Source organism: Perna viridis, chromosome 5 (genome assembly GCF_037379345.1).
Source record: "Perna viridis isolate PV_CMFRI_1.1 ecotype Kerala chromosome 5, ASM3737934v1, whole genome shotgun sequence".
NCBI classification, from domain to species: Eukaryota; Metazoa; Mollusca; class Bivalvia; order Mytilida; family Mytilidae; genus Perna; species Perna viridis.
Genome location: NC_142449.1, coordinates 18,641,033 through 18,665,642, shown reverse-complemented (window position 1 = coordinate 18,665,642; position 24,610 = coordinate 18,641,033). Strand labels below are relative to the sequence as shown.

General features: G+C 32.3%; 1 protein-coding gene across 2 annotated transcripts in view; it reads left to right on the top strand.

Annotated features, from left to right (window-relative positions):
- Positions 1-15,733, top strand: part of LOC148616380 (uncharacterized) — a 75,997-nt gene extending 60,264 nt beyond the window's left edge. Inside the window, exons 64-75 of one of the 2 annotated variants that reach the window (XM_088583359.1) lie at positions 509-774; positions 1,574-1,718; positions 2,453-2,691; positions 3,610-3,721; positions 4,133-4,389; positions 5,537-5,692; positions 8,095-8,238; positions 8,951-8,974; positions 9,299-9,407; positions 9,869-9,960; positions 10,196-10,307; positions 15,581-15,733. In XM_088583359.1, coding sequence (XP_088439485.1) covers positions 509-774; positions 1,574-1,718; positions 2,453-2,691; positions 3,610-3,721; positions 4,133-4,389; positions 5,537-5,692; positions 8,095-8,238; positions 8,951-8,974; positions 9,299-9,407; positions 9,869-9,960; positions 10,196-10,307; positions 15,581-15,698 — 1,774 coding nt within the window. In that variant the 3' untranslated portion in view covers positions 15,699-15,733. Of the gene's footprint in view, positions 1-508; positions 775-1,573; positions 1,719-2,452; positions 2,692-3,609; positions 3,722-4,132; positions 4,390-5,536; positions 5,693-8,094; positions 8,239-8,950; positions 8,975-9,298; positions 9,408-9,868; positions 9,961-10,195; positions 10,308-13,228; positions 13,392-15,580 lie in introns of those variants that run through there. The other variant, XM_088583360.1, reaches the window with a different exon arrangement.
- Positions 15,734-24,610: the final 8,877 nt, after the last annotated feature.

Genomic DNA, 24,610 nt, shown 5'->3' with positions numbered 1-24,610 from the left:
TAACAAATTTCATATACATTTGGAGTTTGTCGATGTAGACAAGTCTTTATTATTATGATTTGTGATTCATATATTTCTTAATACCAAATATTTTTAATTGAAAATCCTTCAGAAGGATGAAAGTTGCCCACTGGAAGTATTAACACTGAAAATTTTATAACGTATCACTACATAAAAGTACGGGAAAATTCTAGCCAGAATACTTACACTATAAACAGTCAAAAAAGTTTCATAATTTATAGTAAATCTGAGGAAATGAACATAGGAAGGGTTGTTTTAAGGGCCTAACTAATGCATTTGAACACTCATTGATTATTTTAAGGAATGGTGGAATTACCCCATGTCTTGTTTTTAGACAGAACCATACTGGATATTAATAAAGATCTAAAAATAATGTTGATTTCAAGTAAGGCTTTACATAATTTTATCCAGTAAGAATGAATATTTATTTAATAGTCTTTTATGGTATTTATATCAGTTAGGTAATAGAAAGCTTTTATGTTTACAGGTGTCCTTCACTTCCTGATCCTCTACCTACATACTGTAAAAAGGTAGTTATCCCTGGACAATGTTGTGCTAAAGTTCAATGTGATATCCCAGGGGTATCATACAAACCACCAGGTGAAGTCATAGCTACACCAGCTCCTACTGGTTTAGTTGTAGTATCTTCCAGACCAGGTCAAATTGTCATTGCTACAGCCAAACCTACTGATGCACCTGTATTACCAGGAGGGGGTTTCCCTATACTTCAACAACAGTTTTCACAAGTGAGAAGTAAGTAGGAAATTTGAATCAATTCATAAATATTGACCACAGTCCATGTGGTAATATTGAAATACAGACTTTACAGAAGATCAATATTCTGAATTTGACGAAACTGTTCTACTGATTTCCTTCTTTTAAACATCAACAGAATTGGAACAAAATTAGAAATCTATCTGCATCTTGAAAAAAAATTCATGAGGTTTAGTGGAATAAAATAATCATACACTGACTTTGACATATCAAACATTATCACAGCAAAATTCTATATAAATTCCCTTGTACATTAATTAAAATACTGGAAACATCCTAATTTTTGCTATTTCCACTGTAGACAGAAAACTGAAAAAATAATAGCAGCATAATTGATTTTAACATTAAATAAGGCTAATTTTTTTTTGAAATCGCATAGATTATTACTCTCAGATTTGTTCATGTGATAGAATCTGTGAAAATTAGCAACCACAAAATTAACAGTAATCCTGCTAAGTTGTAACAAATTTGGTTGCGTTTTACAGGCTGAACATAAGCAATTTTTGTGGAGGGCTTTGGTATGTGGAAATGATGATATGTCCAACAGGAAGAACTCCAATAAATTGAAATTAAAAAGATTGCATATTTTAAAACCTGTTAAATAAAACTTAATCTTATAGAAAACATTTGATTGCAATTTCAAGCACTTTTTAATCATTTTTTTTTATTGGAATGTGATTTATATGTAATTTTTGATAATTTGTAATAAAATGTCTTTAACAGTTCTGCATCTTTCACATGAATATGAATTTTTGTGTTGTTTTTTGGTTTTTTTTAGGTCAGTGTATTTTCCACCAGAAAGCTACTGGAACAACTCCAGAAAAGTATTTGTTGTTCAATGAAGGTGAGACGTGGAAGGATGGATGTGAATACAACTGTAAATGTATGGATGGCAAGACAGGATATTATTATTGTGATCCATTGTAAGTACAATATAGTCATTGTGTGAGTGGAAACACGGGATATTATTGTGATCCATTGTAGGTACAATTTAGTCAGTGTGTGGGTGGCAAGACAGGGTATTATTGTGATCCATTTGTAAGTACAATGTAGTCGATGTGTGGCTGGCGACACAGGGTATTTAATATTGTGATCCATTGTAAGTACAATTTAGTCGATGTGTGGCAGGCAACACAGGTATTTAATATTGTGATCCATTGTAAGTACAATTTAGTCGGTGTGTGGCAGGCAACACAAGGTATTTAATATTGTGATCCATTGTAAGTACAATTTAGTCGGTGTGTGGCAGGCAACACAGGGTATTTAATATTGTGATCCATTGTAAGTACAACGTAGTCGGTGTGTGGCAGGCAACACAAGGTATTTAATATTGTGATCCATTGTAAGTACAATGTAGTCGGTGTGGCTGGCAACACAGGGTATTTAATATTGTGATCCATTGTAAGTACAATTTAGTCGGTGTGTGGCAGGCAACACAAGGTATTTAATATTGTGATCCATTGTAAGTACAATGTAGTCAGTGTGTTGATGGCAAGATGGAACATTATTGTGATCTTTTGTCAGTTATCAATGTATGGATGCCAAAGTTTTCTCATGTGTTGTACAAAAATGTACTGTATATATAATACAGATTACATATGTATGTTTGCCACACATTGCTTTTACATTTTATATATATATATTTGTCTTATTTTAGGTGTCCTGTTTACAATAATCTGCCATCCAACAAATGTTTCCTACAGAAGGTGGATGGACAATGTTGTAACCAACCAAGATGTACACTAGAGACCGGAGAAATTGTCAACCCACTGAAGACTCAAACACAATACACTATAATTGGTTCATTACCAAATGGATATACTGGATTTGGGCCAAATTATAACTATCAATTCTCTGGTTCTGGTAATTACACCAGTATGTCTGGTAGCAGACAGGGTAAATAGTTGTTCTTCTGTTACATTAATGTTGATCATTTATACTGCAATTATTCTACTTGAGCAACCAAAATGTATTGACAGTATATTTATTGATGATGTACTTACAGTATATAACATTTTATTTCAGCCTGCTTTTCTATCTTTGAATGAACTACCTGTATATAGCAGCAACACTATCGGGGATACTATAGTAGGGACAAAATTAAATTTACACTTCATATAAACTTAAGCTAGATTTATAAGGATGAGGATTGCAGTATAAAGTCAAAAGACTAAACAGTGTATTGAATGGAAATAAAACAATATACAAATTCGGCAGGAATAGGAAAATTGCTCCACAGAGCCTCACCTTTTACCCCAATTCTAAACCTAATTCATATATTGTTTTTATTTCAAATCAATACACTGTTTATGTCTATATATGCTGGTTAAGTGGAAATGGGCTTTTCGAAGAGTGGAAAAAGTATACATAAGACAGTTTTGAGTAAAAAAACTTTCCCAAAAAAATCGAACAAAGCTCTCATTTAGCAGTGTAAAACGATGTCATTGAATAAGATTATTATGTATTCCTGTCTGTAAACTGCTTAAGGAGGTAGACCTAGGATAAGGGACACTCTTACAAATCATTGCAACGTTTGTGTTAAGCATTTTACGTTAATCTCTTCTAAGCATCAAAGTAACTTGTTTTTATTCTACTGTGAAAGTACTATTGTGCGTTGGGTACCAACTTTCATGGTTTTTATGGGTAGGCAAACCAAAAATTGGTATCCATGAATTATGGTACTTTCACAGTATTTCGAATGAAAGCTTGATAGGCTTTGTTGAAATTGAATATGATGCAAACGTACAACTGATTTCAAGAGTTATGTTCCTTACCCAAAGTCTACTTCCTTTAATGGATGACATATCATTGTAGGATGTATTTACAAGGGAAGAACTTATCAACAAGGTCAGAGATGGAGTGATGGATGTGAGTTTGATTGTAAATGTGAAGATGCCAAGAGAGGTGCATATACATGTACTCCAAGGTATGTAATTATTATACCATCTGTTGTTCTAAAGTGCAAATAATCTGTATTTAATTCAAGTACACTTTTTGCTTCTACATGAAATAAAGCTGTATTTATCAGAAAAAATGGTTTTGTTTGTGAGGGTTTAACGTCCGAGCAGCAATGAGAAAAAATGGTCTATAGCTCTAATGTGCATATACATGTTGTACATGTAGACTTGTTTACACTTGTGGAAAAAAATGATGATAATGACATATTTTCTAATTGTTTTTTAACAAACTCAAAATCAATTGAAAAATTGATGATATCACAATGTAAAATTACATTGTTTTTCTGAAACAAAAATGTCAATTGAAAACAATTCTGGGGTCATTTGAAGAAAAAGTGATATTGATTGGTTGTAATGAATGTTATTTTTACCCTTTTCAGATGCCCAACATATACCTCCTTGCCTTCTTTCTGTACTCTGATTAAGGGTAAACAAGACTGCTGTGCCAGACCTGTTTGTGACCAACCTAAACAGACATTAGTACCACCCACAACAACAACTGCTATTCCTACTCGCCCAACCTGTGCTTGGTGTAAAGATGAGCTACAAAATTGTGAGGATTATGGCCAACAAGCATGTCAGGGTGCTTATGTTCCATGGGCCAAACGTAACTGTGCTCATTACTGTGGACTTTGTGGTAAGATCGATGTAACTTTTTAGGTAATATTATATACATATTTCAATAGAAGGGTCATAAGGAAGTTGGAAAAAATGCATAAGCACTGGGTCGAATTTTTTTTTTTTTTATTGCTGCTATGACATTTGTCTAATGTGTGCTAAACCTGTAATATTTGTTTCATAATTCCAATAAATCATGCTTCCATTTGATATATTTTTTTTCTGAATTTTAATCACATTATCTCTCATTGACTGAAAAAGGTACTGGTTATATCAAGGTATAAAATTAGGCTTAGGAATCAACATAGTCACCCTGATCTTAGAAACTTGCTTTATTCAATTTTCCATGACATCATAATCTGTACATGAAACCATGACCCAACTATTATCAATGACAATAGTTATTTGACAGCAAGACTGGGTGATGTGGTAGAGATAACAAACTTGCTATACCAGGTTCTGCTGAAAAATTTTCTTTCAATAATATAACATAAATTTTGATTAAATTCTCTGGAGTTGTTGTTGGTCACATGATAAAAAAAGACATGATTAATCATGAATAATCCTGCCCCAACATTTAAGTAACACCCATCTTATATAAATCTCCAGAATATAGCTGAAAGAGTAATCAAGGGAACCAAAGTTATAGCGGTAATCAAAAGAATGTAATCCAGGGACAAAGACCAGACACAGAAAACAGGCATACACAACAAATATCATAAAGTAAATAAAATCATACTTACAAAGTAACAATAGCAAATGAGCAACTCGGACTCCACTAAAAACTGGGAGCATAAACCAGATGCACTGGTAGGGTAAGCATCCTCTGCTTTTCTAGAAACACCCACCTAGTTGCTCATAAAAAGTCATGTCCACAGTAGATGAAAGAGGAAAGGAAAACTATGATACGTTGAACAAATCAGTTTTCATGGCGCAGATGGATACACTGTAATGATCCACAAGTTCATGATGACGACCATAAAACTTCTGTAGTAATGACTTTTGCTGCTTGAGCATTAAACTCAAATAATCAATCAATCTTATACTGTTTATTAAAGAGTGCAGTGAAATATTTATAACATGTCAAGAAAGTTCCAATGATCAATGAAAACAATGAATTCAGGGCTAGTATCATGTGCCTTATCTTTTTATATATCCTTGATCAGAAACAGACTGTGACCATATCCCAACCACAACTGTAGCAGGACCTGAGGCAGCATGTCCCAACAAGTTAGACAACTGTGAAGACTTTGGAGAAGATGCTTGTGTTGGAATCTTCCACGCCTGGGCTTTAGAAAATTGTCCACGATTCTGTCGTTTGTGTATGTATATGTATGAGCTGTTTAATGTTAAGCAGTAGTTATTTTTCTTTCATTTTGGTGATTAGACTTATTGTTTTAGTCATTTCTGTCTGTTCTTCACAAAATATGTTAGTTCAGCTCAGAAACTCTGGGTCAGAATTTTATGAAACTTGATAGGTAGTAAGGATGCCGCATGTTGTTATGCATTTTATTTGGAAATTTTGATCCCTTAGTTGTTGTAAGAGTTATGATTGTTTAAACTCACAACATATTAACTATAGGAGTAGATCATAGTTTGTGTAAATATATATCGAAGGAACATGTAAATCCTTCCCACAATATTTTATGTAGTAGCTCTTCAGTAAAGTACAAGTAACATTTGGCATAAAAGTGTTTTCTTCAGATATTCACTGAAGCTTAATTTTAATTGTCCCCTAAATAGCTATTTATCATGTAACATAGTAGGTTGTAGGAGAGACATATATTTTATATACAAGAATATGTCCACATAGACTAAGATTCAATACCATCAATTCAACCAATGAGCAACCAATGAGCAATTTACACAAGTATAGTCCTAATATTTCACATGCTATTTAAATAGACCCATAGAAATTAGTGTTGAAGTTTATGGGACATGGAATTAACGTTTTGTAACCTATAAAGCTGCTGACTTTATTTTCCATCATTGACTGCTATCTGCTCAATAACTTGAGTATAAATGTATTGATCTCTTTAAAAAAAAGTATACCACAACATAAAGTCATACTGCGATTATGTCCCTTACTGTTTTGTAAGAAGGGGTCAAAATGGGACAAAAGCAAACATTTTTTTTTAGTTTCTGGACATAACTTGAGAAAAAGTGCATTGATGTTTCTTACATTAAAACCCAATACCACTGAAGACAGATTGAAGTTCATTTTGGAGGTTGTGGGTTATATTGTTTGAGAAAAGGCACCCCTCCCAAAATGTAAACAACAGTTAAATGATATATTTTGTAACCACTTTCAGTGTGTTAAAATTAGTGGTTCTTTTATATGCTGAAGTTAACTGCATGATTATTAGAATTTTTCCTCTTAGCCTATCGTTTTTTTTTTTTTAGATTGATCCAAAACTTAAATTTGTTTGATTTCAATTAAAACTGAATTCGATGAAGTCTTATACATGCTAATATGACATGTTGTTTCTAACTATGCTCTAATATGGCAAATGTTACCATGTATTTAGATTTTATAACCCTCACAATGAGTGGTTGTGTACTGAAAACATCTTGTCTGTCCTTATCTTGTCAAGAAGACAGTGTTAATTAGTTACTTATTATATAAAAGGGGAATATAGGTGATAAAGGCTCTCATTTGCCTGAAATACAACCAGAAATGAATCATAAAGTGTTAAAGTGTTCATTTGGATTTTGGAGACTTGGATCCCTTATAGATGAGAAAACATAAAGACTTCTGATAATTCTTGCATTGATATGATGAAAGAAATGCTAAAGTTTACCCAAATTTGTATGCTCTGTTAATTTTGTACTTTTTAATCACTATCTGGTCATGTTTTTGGCAAGGATATGGTGTCTGTACTCAAGAAATAAATTCATATTTAGTGAATTTATTTACATTACCACAAAGTTCATTATATTTGAAATTATTAAATTTCTGCTTGGATGTGGGCATAGTTTTCTGGATTTAAATATGTCAAATTACAACAAAAATTAGAATTCTCAGTAGTTTTTGTGATTTATAAATGTGGCGCTTTTATGACATCATTACAATTTACTAATGCCACAAAACATTTTTTTTCCCTAATAGACTATATAGTGAATCTTTACTATGTTTTTTTATGTATTACATTATAGTTGATATTTTTTGGCCAAACAGCCCACTTGCAATGAAATATATAATTATTTTATACTTCATACGAAAACCTGAATTCTGATTGGGTAATGAGTTATTTTAGTCTAATCCCTGAACATCTTTACTTTCCCAGCCCCAACTGGACAGTGATTGGTGGATCGATATATCACCCTCAACATCACAATATATCACCCTCCTCTAGGATATTTCACCCTCTGATGTCACGATATATCACACTCTCGTATTCAGTATAATATAACACATGCTGCCTGTAGTAGAGGGTGTTACGCATTGTATCACACTCTGTAAATATATCACCGACTAAGTTTTGTGTGATATATTTACCTCGTGTGATACTACAGCGTAACATCCTCTACTACAGACAGTATGTGTATAATATCATTTATTGTGTACTTTACTATGATATAATTCACAAGTCTTTATCATTTACTTTCTTGTTGCAACTGTTCATGGTGTGATTTGTACCATCATATCAAGCTGCACCCTGTGAAGCATTTAATTTTTTTTGAAATATGATTACATATATAATTTTTATCTTTTCTTGTACAGGTGTTGAATTACAGCCCACACAAGGAAGTTGTCATGACAAACAGCCACAAATTTGTGCTGGACAGAAAAATATTATCTGTACAAATGATGCTTACAAAAATTGGGCAGAGGAAAATTGTCAGAAAACTTGTGAAACATGTCCAGGTAATGTAACTTATAGGTTGTAATCAAGACAGTTTATTTGAGATTTATGCTTTCTCAACCATTCTCCCTTTATGTAAAGTATCCAAAGACAGAAGACAGAATCTTCCACTATTGTGACACAGAACCTTCAAAAAACATTTCTGAGGGAAAGAAAAACACAACTTATGGAGAAAATGCTAAAATGTCTATTGTAAAAATACTATTATTAGTAGGCTACCAATTTCTATGGTTTTCGTGGGTAGGCCAAAGCCCAAAATTTGGTTCTCAATGAAAAGGAGAATCCCATTAATGTGTATACTGAAAACCTCAAAACTATGAATTCAAGAATCCACAAACTTGTGTTTCTGCCCTAATCCATGAGAATTGGTATCGACGAATTAAATATTTTAACAGTATTTGCTCATACTCTTTATAAATGTGTGTCAATACCATTAAAAAGTGGTTTATATGGAATAAATATCTTTTCTAAAGGAAACCATTGAATAATCAAATGAAAAATAGTGATATCAAATACTTCTTCAGTCAGCATAAATCTTGCTGGTTACATTTTCAATTTTTGAGAATCCTTTCCCTGTTCTGCTCAGTGTATATGTTCCCCCACTCCCCAACCTGAAATCTTCAATCTATGCCTATAGTTTATACTTAAATTCCACTCTTTAAAAATACTCTTGAAAAAAAACTTGTAGTCTATATTAGCATTTTTATTTTATAGGCATGGTCAAGACCACACCAAAACGTAAGTCACAGAAGTCATTTAAGAAATTCTTACAGTGATTTCTTACTAGGATTAGTTTAACAAGAATTTCTGCACACTCATTAAATCCAGTGTTCATTGGCATTCATTGTCATAATTTGGTAATTTACTTTATCTAATTAATTATCCTTTTTATTAAATGAAGATTTTTTTTATAAAAATTACATTGTTTGAACACCACATATATATCCTGACAGTAGAAAAGGCAACTTTGTTGAGCAGTTCAACCTCCCATTATTGGTAATGCTTTTTAGCTTCCTTTGTCTACAGTAGCTAGTGTTTATATAAATATATTCTACATTTTAGCTAAAGATTGTGTATACAAGGGTGCAACACATATGCATGGACAAAACTGGATGGATGGTTGTGATATGAATTGTACTTGTGAAAATGGCATTCCTAAATGTAAAAACAGGTAAATAGTCATCTGTTTGGGTACAATACTATCTAAGAGAATAAATTAGTATTTACACATATGTCATTTTCTACTACTGAGTCAAATGGCTACCCCTGTATATAGTTTATAAATACCAAAAACACACTATACTGAGACCTATGCACATATTCTGTGTATTAGTTAAAATTTCTCCACAGCTAGGGTCTACAAAATATTAAGTGTAACTCTCAGCTGTGGAGATCCCTTATTCTTGATTTTATTTGTTTTCATTTATAGAATTGATGGGGTATTTTGACAAATTTCAATTTAACAATTTCATTTTTAGAATTAAAGCAAATATATGTGCTATAAGTGTCACAAATAATATACATTGAAATCCAAGACCACATAAAACTATTGTTTCATGGGTTCAGAAGTACATGATTTATAATCAATATGTAACATTCAGCAATATCACATTTATTATATTTTCTTTGAAGATGTGCCACATATGATAATCTTCCTCCAAATTGGAGTCTGGTAGATGATGCTGACCATTGTTGTAAAGTTCCAGTGTATAAACCTACTCAGGGTAAGTGCAATTAAATATAGAAATTAAAAAGTATTTAAAAAAAAGAAATTCTCAACTTGCATGTTCTTAAATTTCAAAGGTTTTTATAGAAAAGATTATATATACTTGTCATTTTATGTTACAAAGTTGTCATTGAGTACAATTTTTTTTACAATCTTGTACAATCAGATATAAAACATAATGCCAATGAATATGTTCTGCAATGAAATTTATATTAGAATGATTATTATTTCAGGTTGTCATTACAAAGGAAATGTTTACCACCAGGATGACACATGGACAGACGGTTGCTCTTATGATTGTGTGTGTAATGATGCAAGTAATGGCCAATATCAATGTAAAGAGAAGTAAGTAATATCAACCCTCTATACTGATTTCCTGTCATTCAGTGTGTAGTAAATAATATCAGACTTCTATACTGATTTCCTGTCATTCAGTGTGTAGCAAATAATATCAACCCTCTATATTGATTTCCTGTCGTTCAGTGTGTAGTAAATAATATCAACCCTCAATATTGATTTCCTGTCGTTCAGTGTGTAGTAAATAATATCAAACCGCTATACTGATTTCCTGTCATTCAGTGTGTAGTAAATAATATCAACCCTCAACCCAACTTGATTTCACTTAACAATACATAATACTGTCTGTGGTCAATATGCTATACTTCTTGCTGTAATCAGTAGATACTTTACATTATGCTGAATAAGATATAAATCTTACTTATTCCAGCTTTCCCTTCATAATGTTGTTTTTCATGGTATAATGTACAGTTTAGAGTACCATGTGTGTTTATTTCTTATATGATCTGTCTAATGTGATTAAAGACTTGGGCTAACTTTCCTAGTATTGTGATGATAAATACTATTACAAGTCAGTGATTTCATTACAGTTTTTGATTATGCTTGGCATATTAGGTATTCTGGTATAATGTGTTTTGTCATGAAATTTTGAGCTTTGAAAAGGTTAGACAGAAATGATATTTTTAGATGAAATTTTACATACAATTTCAACCAAAGTCAATAGACAAAAATACCTCATAAAATATGGCTTGAACTAAAAACATTTTCTCTACAATGAACTTAATAAGACAGTTTGGTGGACTAATAAAACTACATAGACAATTTGTTGTAAAACTTAATGTCTTCTATATATAATATTAATTTTCTAACCATAAAATTGTCGAATTTCAACCTAAAAGCACCTTTCCAATTAGTATGCTTCAAGCTGTGTTTCTTTTAAATCACATAATGTGAAAAAAATGTACATAGTAATGAAAAGAAAATATTGAAATGTAAGAAGAGTAAGATTTAGAGCACAAATGTTAAAAATGTATTTTCAGTGATTTTTTATGATAATGTTTGTACTTTTCCTCATTTCAGTTCTCTTTACTAAATTGCAATAGTTGTGAAAATAAGTTCTTTCTACAGGTTTTAATAGAAATTTTTGAAAATGAAAAATTTTTTGAAACTGACCCTTTGCTTGTTACTGGAGTCCTGAACAAAAGTGGCTGAGGTCCATTTCTTCACTTTTAAAAGGTCATCTTAGAAGTTTAACTTTAACAGTTAAAATACATTTCTGTTATTTTCCATCCAATCCAGATGCATATCTACTGTAATGGTACCTATTTTGTTTTTATTTCAATGAATTTCACAGTCAGTTATTATTTGCAAAATAAAGTACCCAGAATATGAAAGCATAAAGCCTTTGGTAACTTTCAACTTAATGCAAACTTAAAAACTTGAGAAGAACCCACCATAAAAATAATTATAATTACTGCTTGTTTTAAAAGATGTAATTGGGAAATACATTTAACATATAATATATAATTTAAGTATATAATTCTGTTGAAATTAAAACAGAATTTGAAACATTAACCATAAAATATTCATATTAAGGATGAAAGATGGTCAGACTTGACTTAGAATAATTGTTTATAAAGATTAATTTAACCCAATAATGGAGGTTTTGTACAGTGATATTTTCGGTTGCGATAATGTTCCTGTAATAATCAAGCGAGAAGGAACGAGATTTTAAGACAACTCATCAATGAAATTATCAGGTTGGTTACTTTCTGTGTTAATGGCAAATATTTTTGTTTGCTTTTTAATTGGGCTTTGATTATTTGCTTTGCTTCACTTTGGCTTCATAATTTTGTTTGCCTTGAAAGAAATTGCTTTTTGTATATTGTCAAATTTGGAGTTTGTTAAAGAAGAAAAGGTTGTCAGCGATATTTTTGTAGCCTTGCTTTGTTGTCTTAAGATAATTGCTTCAGTGCTTGATTATTAATTTTTCTCTGCATTATTAACCTTGGGTATTTAAAGAGTTATATTATTTGTTATCATTAAGAATAATTTGTATTACTATTGTTGAAGAATGCATACATGTAGATTTATTAAATGCATCGAACTTACATGTATTCTGTGTGTAAGTTCAATCTTATAGTATTCTTGTTGGGGTATTATATGTTCACAAACCATCTAGAAGGTTTTGAGGGAAAAAATTGTTGGAGATTACCAGAAATTAAGGGTGTAATTTGGATACTCAAAGAAGAAAAAGGGTATTGTTTTTCTTGAAATAATTAGTTTCTGTACATTTATCACAGTAAAAGTCAGTAATAAATAAATATTAACAGGTGACCTAAAGTCAGATCAAATGCTGATAAAAGATTCTTATTAACTTCTGTGGGTAACTTAAGTATAACCAAATATAGGTTTAATGTATTTACTTTTTATTAGTTAATTACTGTTCAATCTAATTCAATAACTTTTGTTAAAAAAAAAAAAACAAAAACAAAACCTACTTTCACAAACCAGTAATTAAGGAGGTAGACCAAGGGTAAGGGAAACAACTCTTGAAATCAATGATATGTTTGTATCATATTCAATTTCACCAAAGCATATCCAGGTTTCATTTGAAACAGAATGAAATCAATCCAAGTTACTTTGATGCTTACATGAGATTGACGTAAAATGCTGAATGCAAACGTTCTAATGATTTTTAAGAGTTGTGACCCTTACCCTAGATCTACCTCCTTAAGCTAACAATTGAAAGTGTCATCCACGTTATTTCAAGTGTTATTTTGATGAGCCATTTGGTTGGTCATGATAATGACTATTTATTTGTAGCTATTGTTGCACTTATGTGCCAAAATTACATTATTACAATTGCATTCATAGTTTTAATTTATTGCAATAACAACATCTTATTATAAATACTTTTGGTGTATATTAATATTTTTTTGTCGTGTACATGTATTATTTGTTTGTAGGTGTCCAGCATGGACTTTGCCTCCTGTGTGTACATGGTTAGATCCCAAACCTGGAAAATGTTGTAAACAACCATCTTGTCCAGCACCATATGTTATCACTGGATATCCAGATGAATAAGCTTTAGACATTTTTACTAATTCTCAATAAAATAAATTAATTCTATGTATGTATTATCTGTGCCCTGTATATACCATTTACCTATCACATCCTGGTAAAAAACAGTTTTAGTCATTTGTAATTAAGAATATAAAGGTAAGTGAAAACTTCAAGATACAAGTTGTTCTTACTTCAATGATTTTATTTGTTTGTAGATATGAGCGTGTATCCATTTAATATAGTTGAGGTGATTCAGGGTGAAGAAAAACTCACGAAACAAGTGTTCAAGTCTGAGAAGGAAATCAAAAAGGATAACTCTTACAAAGTGCCAATTTTATACACAATCTATGTAATTTATATCTAAAAAGTGCAAAATCCCAATTACAAACTGAGACTGGTTATATGGTTTGTAGCTGTTTCAAGGAAAGAAAATAAGTGAATTGGGCGGTGTTTTTACATGCATGAATCACTTGTCTGATTTTTTATAAAGACTGGTACTTAAACCCTCTAGTCTCATTCTGAATCTTTGCATCTTTTGGTTTTATCACTGAATAGATGGGTAATGATTTACAATGTGTAAGATACCTATGCAGTGTTATTTTTTAATCACAGCCTGTGTGGAGAGATGTGATAAGCTTGATTAATTTGTCTATAATTGCAGGGGCAGATCCAGGATTTTAGATTGGGGGGAGGGGGCACCGTTAAATTTTCGCTGAGTAGTGCGAAAAGTTAATTTTTTGAAATACTCTTCTAGGGTGGGTGCAATGCAGATATCTTTTGTGGTAAAATTAGCGTGAAATTAAAGTTTCAACCTAAAACCGCCTTAATCTACCCCTGACAACCCATGCTTTGCAACTTTTAGGGGGCACACACCCGCCACGCCCCCACCTGTATCCCCCCTGTATAATTGTCCCTTATTGTAAAGTTGAAACATTTAAGATTGTATAAAGCTGCATATGCCTTATGGTATGAACAAATGAATAGTGCATAGTGAGTCTTGAAGAATATGCCAAGCTTGGCTATTTTGATATGGTTACGTTGGAACGTTTTAGATTGTATCAAGCTGTATATGGTATGAGCAAATGCATAGTACAAGGTGAGTCTTAAAGAAAGCGCCAAGTTTGGCTATTTCGATATGATTAGGTTGGAACATTTGAGATTGTATCAAGCTGTGTATGTATGAGCAAATGAAAAGAGTGCATTGAAACTAAAAGGGCATGCTAATCTTGGTTATTTACTTTTTTGTGGACGGAGCATTTGAGATAGTACCAAGCTGCATATGGTATGAACAATACTAATATGACGTCTTCATATCGTCAAACAGTATATGTCAGTACAACCCCCACCTTTAGCACCTGCGCACTGCCTCTTCCACTGATGCTTCGAGACAAAACGCTCATTTCAAAACAACGCGATGATTTAAGGGCTGAGAGGTTATCTAATTGAAATCAATTATATACACCAATTTGACATACGATGACATAAATATAGAAATTTCTCATAGCCTCGTACAGAAATTAACGCCGATGTAAACATGCATTAATCCAACTTCCTTACGGGGGATTTAAACGGAACAGCCGATATTTTGGCTAAGCTTAGGGAAATTTTTGTTATAAAAGTTACCGTATTTGTCATGTTAGAAAAGAAATGAATCATGTGCAGTAGACCTTAAAAAATGAGCTAAGCTGTGATATTTTGTCGATAATTGTCCCATATGTTTTATGATAAAACATTTAAGATTGTATCAAGCTGCGTATTGTATGACCAAATAAATAATTTGCAGTAAACCCTAAAGAATGTACCATTAAAGTTATTTCGATATTTAGGTTTGAACATTTGAGATTATATCAAGCGACATATGTTATGAGCAATTGAATAATGCAGTAGTGAACCTTAAATAAAATAACATCACTCTTTTTCATGTGATAATATTTCATCAAATAAACACTTTGAAGCATCGAACATAGAACAAATGAAAGCGAAAATATAAAACATTAGTTTTGAAAATGTTTTAAATACCTCAAAATGTTTAATGAAAATGAAAATACTGAAATTTTACTCCAATCCAAAGAATACAAAAAAGTGTCAAACTTGGCTACGTGTTTATAGGGTATATTTGAAGTGTGCAGCAAATTAAATGTACACATTAAATATACAAAATTAATACAAATATCTATTCGTTCAAATACATGTAATTTACAGTAAATGTTATGAAACAATATCATATCTGATTATGGCATATTTTGTCGTTGTAGGTGTCCAGCATGGGTTTTGCCTGATGCATGTCACTGGGATCAACCACCACCAGGCAAATGTTGTCCACGTCCTGTTTGCCCGCCACCATACGTCATCACCGGCTATCCAGATATATAAACAGTACAATAAAATTAACTTTCTTAGTTTTAAAATCGTTGTTCACTCTATCAAAGGCACAAAATGAGGGAAATACATAATTCTTCGTGAGAAAATCTTGAAATACAGATCATATAATCTGTAGTTTGTTTTTTTATTAATAAAAAAATATGAGTATGGTTAACAAAGAGAAGCAAATAAGAGGTAAATGCCCTTCTATATAACACTTAGACATAATGAAAATGGAACATGGGTGAAGTAAATATAGCAGATCATGTGGAAAGTAGCAGATACACCTCAGATGACAATTTATATCCACACAATTGTTAGTTAAAAGTGAGATAGTTTAAGAAGGCGAAAATAAGTCATCAAACTAATTATTATGTTGGCTTGACGTCTTATATGCTTTGTGAAAAAAACGCCTTCAATATGACTCATTCATTTGAGTAAACGATTAATCAAGGGAACCAAGATTCTAGCGGTAATCAAAAGAATGGAACCCAGGAACAAAGACTAGACATGGAAAACAAACACACACAAAAGAACATAAAATAACCAAAATAATACATACAAAGTAACAAAAGTAAATGAGCAACTCGGACTCCACTAAAATCTGGGAGCTTGCACCAGGTGCACCGGTACAGTAAATGTCCTCTGCTTTTCTAGAAACACCACCGAGTTGCTCATCAAACATCTGCTGAGTATAAAGATTTACCTGTGTCACCAATTGTCTAGAAGTCGTTTGACTCCTATGCCCGTCTGTCACAGTTAGACGGTACCTACGTTGTGTAATCGGTAACACAAAAATATTATTAAATCTGTGTATTGTTTGTATACTTATTTTAAGATGTGCACCTCCTAATATGATGGGCTTTGAGCGTTCCCCATCCTGTCTTGGAAGAGTAATCAAAGGAACCAAGGTTCTAGCGGTATTCAAAAGAATGTAATCCAGAGACAAAGACCCGACATGGAAAACATGCATACACAACAAAGAACATAAGTAACTAAAATAATACGTACAAAGTAAAAAAAGCGAATGAGTATTTCGGACTACACTAAAAAGTTGGAGCAAGGACCAGGTGTATAGGTAGGGTAAGCGTCATCTGCTTTTTTAGAAACACCCGCAAAGTTGCTCATAAAAAGTCAAGTCCGGGGTAGACAAAGGATTAAAGGAAAACTATGACACGTTGAGAAAATCGGTTTTCATGGCGCAAATGGATACACCATAACGATCCACGAGTTCATGATGACGACCATAAAACTTCTGTAGTGACGACTTCAATCTTGCAGCAACATAACCCTGTTTCGGAAGCCCACTTGCTAGAATTCTAGCGCGATACAAAAAGTCTGCGTAGTTTCGGCAAGTACCTCTACGGAAGAGCGATGGAACATTGCGGAGGACTATATATATAGTTTTTGGATGTCTGTCTGTTTGTTTTGTTTTGTTTTGTTTTGTTTGTTGTTTTTGTTTGTTTTGTTATTTGATTTTTTGTTTTTGTTTTTGTCACGCCTCTTTTGGGAATAAGGGACTGAAAGGAGAAAATGATTGTTAACATTAGAATTGATAGGAAAAGCTCATTTCTTATCCGATTCTTATGATTCAGATGTCCTTTTGTTCCTTTTTTTACAGAATAGGCTAATCTCTAACTGTTTTGGAGTTTAATGTGTAAATTTGGTTTGATTTCGATTTTTTTTTTATTTTTCTTACGTTTTTTTTTAAAAAAAAAGGGCCGCAGAAAAATCTACTTTTTAATTTTTGGTCCGATTTCGATTTTTTTTTATATCTGATTTATTATGAAAAAAACCCTGCATTCATACAACTCCTTCGGTTTTTGTGTTATAAGGCGCCCAAGTAATAGACTTTTTTTTTAATTTTTGGTCGGATTTCGAATTTTTTAATTGAATTTCAAATGTTCTGCTATAATGAGTCCAAACTAGTTGTTGTGTCCGTATTAAACTGGAAGTCCCTATACTTAGGAGTCTATAAAACTAATTATTGTCTGAACACATGAGTTCAACATGCCGTAATCCTCTTATACTGCTTCGTCTAAGCTCTTTATGAAAGAGTAAAGACAATGCATTCATTTCTACATAAATGAAGATACAAGGTTGTTAATTTCTTCATAAAGGGGTGGCGGGATTGTTTATTTATACATAAAGGGGGTGACAGGACTATCTAAGTTATCATTATTTTTTATGGATAGTGGACGTGCGTTTGGTAAGTCTTCTTCGAAAAAGATCAGCCTACCGATATATCAACTCCATGCTACCTCTTTCTAATTTCCCAAATAAATATCGGTGTGTTCCTGCCAACTTCTGTACTTTATATGTTAATCAAATGTTTTCTTTTCTTTGTCGCATATATGTAACATAGTCTTTATAGAATATTTTCTATTATGAACTATTATATTAACTTTTCTCTTTCTGCATTCAGAAGGGAACATTCTATAATGTAATGATATACATTGCTGATAGAGTTATTGTATAGGGGTCATATTCTTTAATCTCTATGCATATTTACCATTGACCACTTGTGATTTTGATAGCGTGGCAATATCTTTATCGTTCAAAAAAATTGAGGTATTTGACAAAAATGGGATCCATGCATATACGAGAGATTTGGGTGAATTTTGTGCATTTTCTTGCCAGGTCTGTGTAAATAGGTCCTTCAGGCTGCGTTGAATTATATGTATTTTTTAAATGTTCACTGACGTGTTTTGAAAAATGTAAGGTACAAGAGTCCACGTTTATTCAGAATGCCTTTGATTTTCAAGCCAATTTTTTTTTCACGGGAATGATAATTCATTTATTTGAACATTATAGCGGAAAGTTTGCTTTCTTTTCTAATAATGATCTTTGTCCAGTATGATACCATTCGGGAATAAATGTCTTTTTCCAATGTATATAGCTTTAATTACTCATAAATAATAAATGCATTTTGAGTTAATGTCTTTAGATGTAGAATACATTTAATTTCAAATGTATTCTTTCAATAATTTCTAATTTTTCGAATCCCCATATGCATATTTGGCATCCGTAAAGCGAGACTGGTGTGACTAATTTTTCAAAGAGTAATCAAGGGAACCAAGGTTATAGCGGCAATCAAAAGAATATAATCCAGGGACAAAGACCAGACATGGAAAACAGACAAACCCAACGAAGAACATAGAGTAATTAAAATAATACATATATAGTAACGAAGTGATCAATATGTGAACTTTATAGACAGGTTTTGAAATCGTCTTATCCTAAAAAAAAAAATCGTACATGGCATTTGTCGCATTTCTATTATATTAAAGTTATACTTATAATTTATACTTTGTAAACCCCGTTCTTGCTAGGGCATTTCCTTCGTACAAAATATTGAGTTTTGATGGGACGTTCATAATCGTGAAATACTGGATAGTTCGCCTGTCTACACTTAGAAATTATAAGTATTTTTGATTTGGCTTTATTGATTCTAATTTTCCATTTATGACAATGATTTTTATACGTATTCAGTACATTGTGTTATTCATCAGCTAATTCTGCCATCATAACGGTATCGTACAAAATAACAGTTTTATAAATATTCCTAGCTTTACTAAGTTCACTCATCCCCATGATATTTTGGGAAACTAAGTGATCTTCTAGATTTGAATATAATGCAATTCAAATTGATTTATTCTCCCATTCTCTGACTACAACTTCGCATATTTAAAATGGCACTGGTGTTTTGTTGTGAAAGTTTAGACTGTATTTCATATTCTGGTACATATAATATACAGTTTGAAACATTTTACCATTGATACTGTTGCTTAGCTTTTTTAAACCATAGTGTTTTGATTTACCGTATCAAATGCTTTTTTTCAGTCCACAAAAGCACAAAAAAGTTTTTTTTTAAATCGCTTAAATCTAATATGGGAGTTCAAGGCAATAACCCAGTCAATTGTGGAGTAGCTTTCGAGAAAACCGTTAGCTTTTCTTTAATATATTATTTGTTCCGAAAAAAGTTTTTAAAGGTTTGTTGGTAACACTTTACCTCAGCATTGCAATTTTTACAACCCCCTCATTTGGTTGAATATTTTTCATTTGTTTTACTTGTGGGACTTTATTCGTACAAATATGGAGTGATTTTATGCCTTCAGACTATAACTCAAAACTCTTGCAGCAATGTTAATGTAACTTTAGTAAATTGTTTCTTTATATTGATAAATGCTCCCTTTCAATGTTTTGTAAATTTTGAATTTAAAATTTACGAATTTGAGTTACTGGGATTGTTTATGGTGAGGGAGTCACAGTTTTAAGACTTTAAGGCAGTAGCGGTTGCACCCAATTCATGAAATTGATGGAAAATATTTTATTACTATTGATGTTAGCTCCCTCTGCATTTCTGATTTTCCATGTAGGGGATGTATATACATGTAGGCCTAGCTCGGAGAGAATGTGTATAGGCCTAGCCCGGAGAGAATGTGTATAGGCCTAGCCTTCTACCCAATTCATTATAATTTATGAGTAATATGTTTTAACTAATTTTCCGTACTCCGTTTTTGGACTTCATCACTTATATGTAAGTCATTTAAAGAGCTTGCCGAAACTACGCAGACTTTTTGTATCGCTAGAACTCTAACAAATAGGCTTCTGGGACATGGTTCTGTTGCTACAGGATTGACGTCATCACTACCGAAGTTTTATGGTCATCATCATGAACTCGTTGATAGTTATGGTGTATCCATCTGCACCATGAAAACTGATTTATTCAACGGCCCATGGTTTTCCTTTCCTCGTTTGTCTACCCCGGACTTGACTTTTTATTAGCAACTCGGAGGGTGTTTCTAGAAAAGCAGAGGACGCTTACCCTACCGGTGCACCTGGTCCATACTCCCAGTCTTTAGTGGAGTCCGAGTTGCTCATTTGCTTTTGTTACTTTGTATGTATGATTTTAGTTACTTTATGTTCTTTGTTGTGCATGTCTGTTTTCCATGACTGGTCTTTGTCCCTGGATTACATTCTTTTGATTACCGCTATAACCTTGGTTCCCTTGATTACTCTAAAACAATATTGAACCAAATGAGGGAGTGGAAAGTCGTATCATGAAATAATGACAAGGTAACATCACATAAAGATAAATATAATCACATATAATCATATAATCACATGAAAAATAAATTTCACATAATGATGAAGTGTCACCATATAACGACAAAGCAGCATAACATAATAAAAAAAATCATCATATAATGTAAAAGCATTTTAATTCATATAATGAAGAAGTAGCATCATATAATTAAATACATCATCATAAGGCAGCTATGGCGTTCCATAAGATCTACTGTTTGGGAATTTTACTAGAACCAAAAATTATGCTTGAAAGCTTAATGTGTATATCAGTTAACAGCTGAGCAGATGTATTTAAATTTTTATTCTGCACAGGCTTTATTGTTATTTAGATTTTTAAGAGCGAGTAGTAATCGGGTTATTAAGCTCATCGTAAATCATTGTTAGGATTTCAAATTCTTCTTCAGTGCCAGGATCCTTTTTGCCGTTTAGTTCTTTGGAAAACGATAATTTGTTTTGGTTCCAGATGTTTTTTTTCCTCTGAATCTTTTAGCACTTTCCTTATCCTAATGACTAGTTTATCCATCAGTTCATGTATTACTCTTCCCGTAAAAATTTTAACTATAAACAAGCGTTGCAGGATCTAAGCGTTGACTCGTACTTCTAGAACCCTCTGACTTTTGACAATTCCAAGTCTTCTCTTGTTTACAATCCCTCTTACCATGTCATTACTAGTTTTCTGAACATTATTCAAAAATGCGAATCTTCACAAAAGTGAAATACCGCGTACGGCCCTAAGCTCAGAAAACCACAACAAGTAAACCAAAACTTTAAGTTCATGATGGACCAGTTGAAAATTGTGCGTGGATAAAGAGAGGGAAGGAAAGGGAACTTGAACTTAAATTACTGTCAGATTGGATTAAAGCAGTTACTAGTACGTCTTTGCTACAACGCCGAATTCACAACCTCAAACAATGCACAATCGACCTAAACCATTATTCGAGGACGTTGACTCTGCCAAATATCTCTTCTCTTTTAATGTCAAATATGTAACAGTTGTTGTCCCTGTGGACAAAGCTTCTAACGACATTGTTTTTGTATGTAAATAACATTATAACGAATGGTTAATAAAAGAGCTAGAAATAAAAGATAATTCAGGTAATTACAAATTTGTTTTTAAGGCTACGATTCTGCATATTTACCACAACAAAACAAAAAGACAAAAGTTGCTAAACCGATTAACAGGTGATTGTCGTTTTGGAAGGGAAATTTTTCTTCAACAAAGAATCGATACACTGATTGGCACTAATTGTGCCCCTTTCCTTAAGGAGTCTAGATCCGTTAATATTGACGATGTCCACTCCTTTAATAATCCAAGATTTGGAGGACAGCTTTCTAACTAGAAATTAGACTACTAAAACATTTCATCCGCGTCATTTATAGATCTTCACTTCGAATTTAAATACAGTAGTCATATCACTGCAAACATATATGACAAAAGAGACGATTTTTATTTCAAAATTATAAATTGCCCAATCTTGTGCAGCAATGCCACAGCTTCCCCTGTATATGGTGCTTATATTTCTCAGTAAACAATGTATGTCGGAGCTAGTAGTTCTTAGTAGTAAGACTATTCTGACATCTCAAAAGACGCCACCGTTGCCGTAGAGGCAGAATTTTGGACCAAGGTTATACGAAAACATGCGTCTCATACACAGCCTAAAAATATTCACGATATTCATATTTTATTGAAAAATAAAATGTTTTTGACAAACAAATTATAAATGATGAATTTTCATAATGCCAACAAATCAATAGCCTGTAGTCCTTACTTATATGTATTATTTCATCTTGAACTTGACGCATCTTCCATACAAAATTCAAGCATTATTTTGAAACTCGTGACTTAGCTTAAAAAAGTTTTGACTATTGAATTCACCAATTTGGACTAATGAAAATTTCATTCTGCCCATTTGTATTGAAATATACATATTTACATGTTTGTGTAAGGTGTCTCCATTTTCCTGAATTTCTGTTATTAATTTTCTTTCTATTTTTCAAAATAGTTTCACAATATCTATGTTATGTTTCAATAATACATGTCATATCAAATTTGTTAAGTAATTGTATAAAGTCAGGGTGATTTCATTCTTGATTTCAGCCCACAAAAGTCAATTTTCAAACGTTTTGAAGTATTTTGCGTCATTTCAGGTAATTATTCTCGAATTCTCTCGGTCTTTTCTATATTTTAGTGGGAACGCGTTTTTCGTTGATTAATTCGTCGTTTCCGTATTTGTGCTTTTTTTGTCGCGATTGTTAAAAATGAAACTCACTTGCTGATTTTTCTGCGTTTGTTTTTCGGTGGTGGTTACAACAGGACATCTCGTATATTATATGTTTTATCTTTTAGCACAGACTGTGCTCGAATGCTTCCCGTAAGTAGTTCATCTCACACTAGCTAAAATACCATTTTTCCTTCAAGTTTTGCCCGTCTATTATAGGGCTTCATTCTTAACATTTATTTTCTATGATCTCTATTGGATACTGCTAACTTGTCCGTATCGTTTCTCTTTTAATCGGAACGAATTTTTGAGGACATCTTCAAGTTCCTTTCGGTATGCAAATCTATCAATAATAAGACGAACTCAATTTGATTTTTTTCCACATTTATGTGCATGTTTAAGACTTACTCAACATGGTAATCTTAATTTATATTCAATTGACGTTATAAAATTCATCCCGTTGGTAATCTTATCCAGGTACAATTTAATCTTTGACCATGCTTCTACATTTGAGATCAATAATTTCAGTTTTTAATTTTCTCAGTACTCTAATCGTTTGTGCTCATACTTTCTTCTTGTCAAGTGATTCGATATTATCCTTCATCTCGGCTGGTCCCTTTGCGTTGAACGAACATTTTGTACCAGTCCTATATCTGTTACACTTTCCGTATGTGTAGATCTTTCGAAATTATTTGCTCGTTTTCTATTATTCTTGTATATAATTTTGACATTTTTTTTTTTATGCCTTTAATTTTCTGAACTTCTCTCTTTTTTCCGACTCTGTCTTCATAGTATCGCATCTTCTCAGTATATCTATGAGTAAAATTTTGTTTATTTTTAAAATTATTGGCACTTATTTTATCGCCCATATTTGAAGACTTATTAACCATATTCACGTTTCCATGTAGATACGGTTGGAAGTGAAGTTGTGAAGTTGCGTTAATGATATATCTCTTCATCGCTTTGTTGCTAGATCTAGGATTTCGTTTTGTGCGAGCTTACATACAAAAACCAAACTTGAAAAAATAAATGAATAATATTAAAATAATAATGGAATTACTCTACCAATTTAAATATGTTTCTTTTCACTTAAGATTCATAAACAGCCTTTTGGAAGCGGAGCAGATTTTCGTTCAGATTCCCCAACACCGTACAGAAATTCTCTCTTATTTGAAAGGAAAACTAACCGAGTCACAAATTATTTAAGCTTAAATTCTTCTATTAAAAATAAATATCAAATTCGTTTTAAATTCAAACTAAGAAATATCATCCTATGTATCGCCCATAACATAAAATGGCGAAAGAAGACACTTCTTGGTACTAGTTAGACATGTTGAGACAGACCTTGATTATTATAGCTCACAGAAGAATAATCAATCAGTTAAGGTCAAGGTTGTTTGTAAAACGTTTGTCTGAATTGTCTTTGTCTCGAGAGGCGGATATTCCACACGAAGACTTTAAAGTATTTTTTAAATAATTTTAAAACTTCGGCCAAACCATAACTTAATTACAATTATTATTGCCATTTATTGTGAACGATACAACCGACGTTCACAATAAATTTTGCATCAGTATTTAAAGCTTTTTAAATAATCAACAATACTCAAATTAACA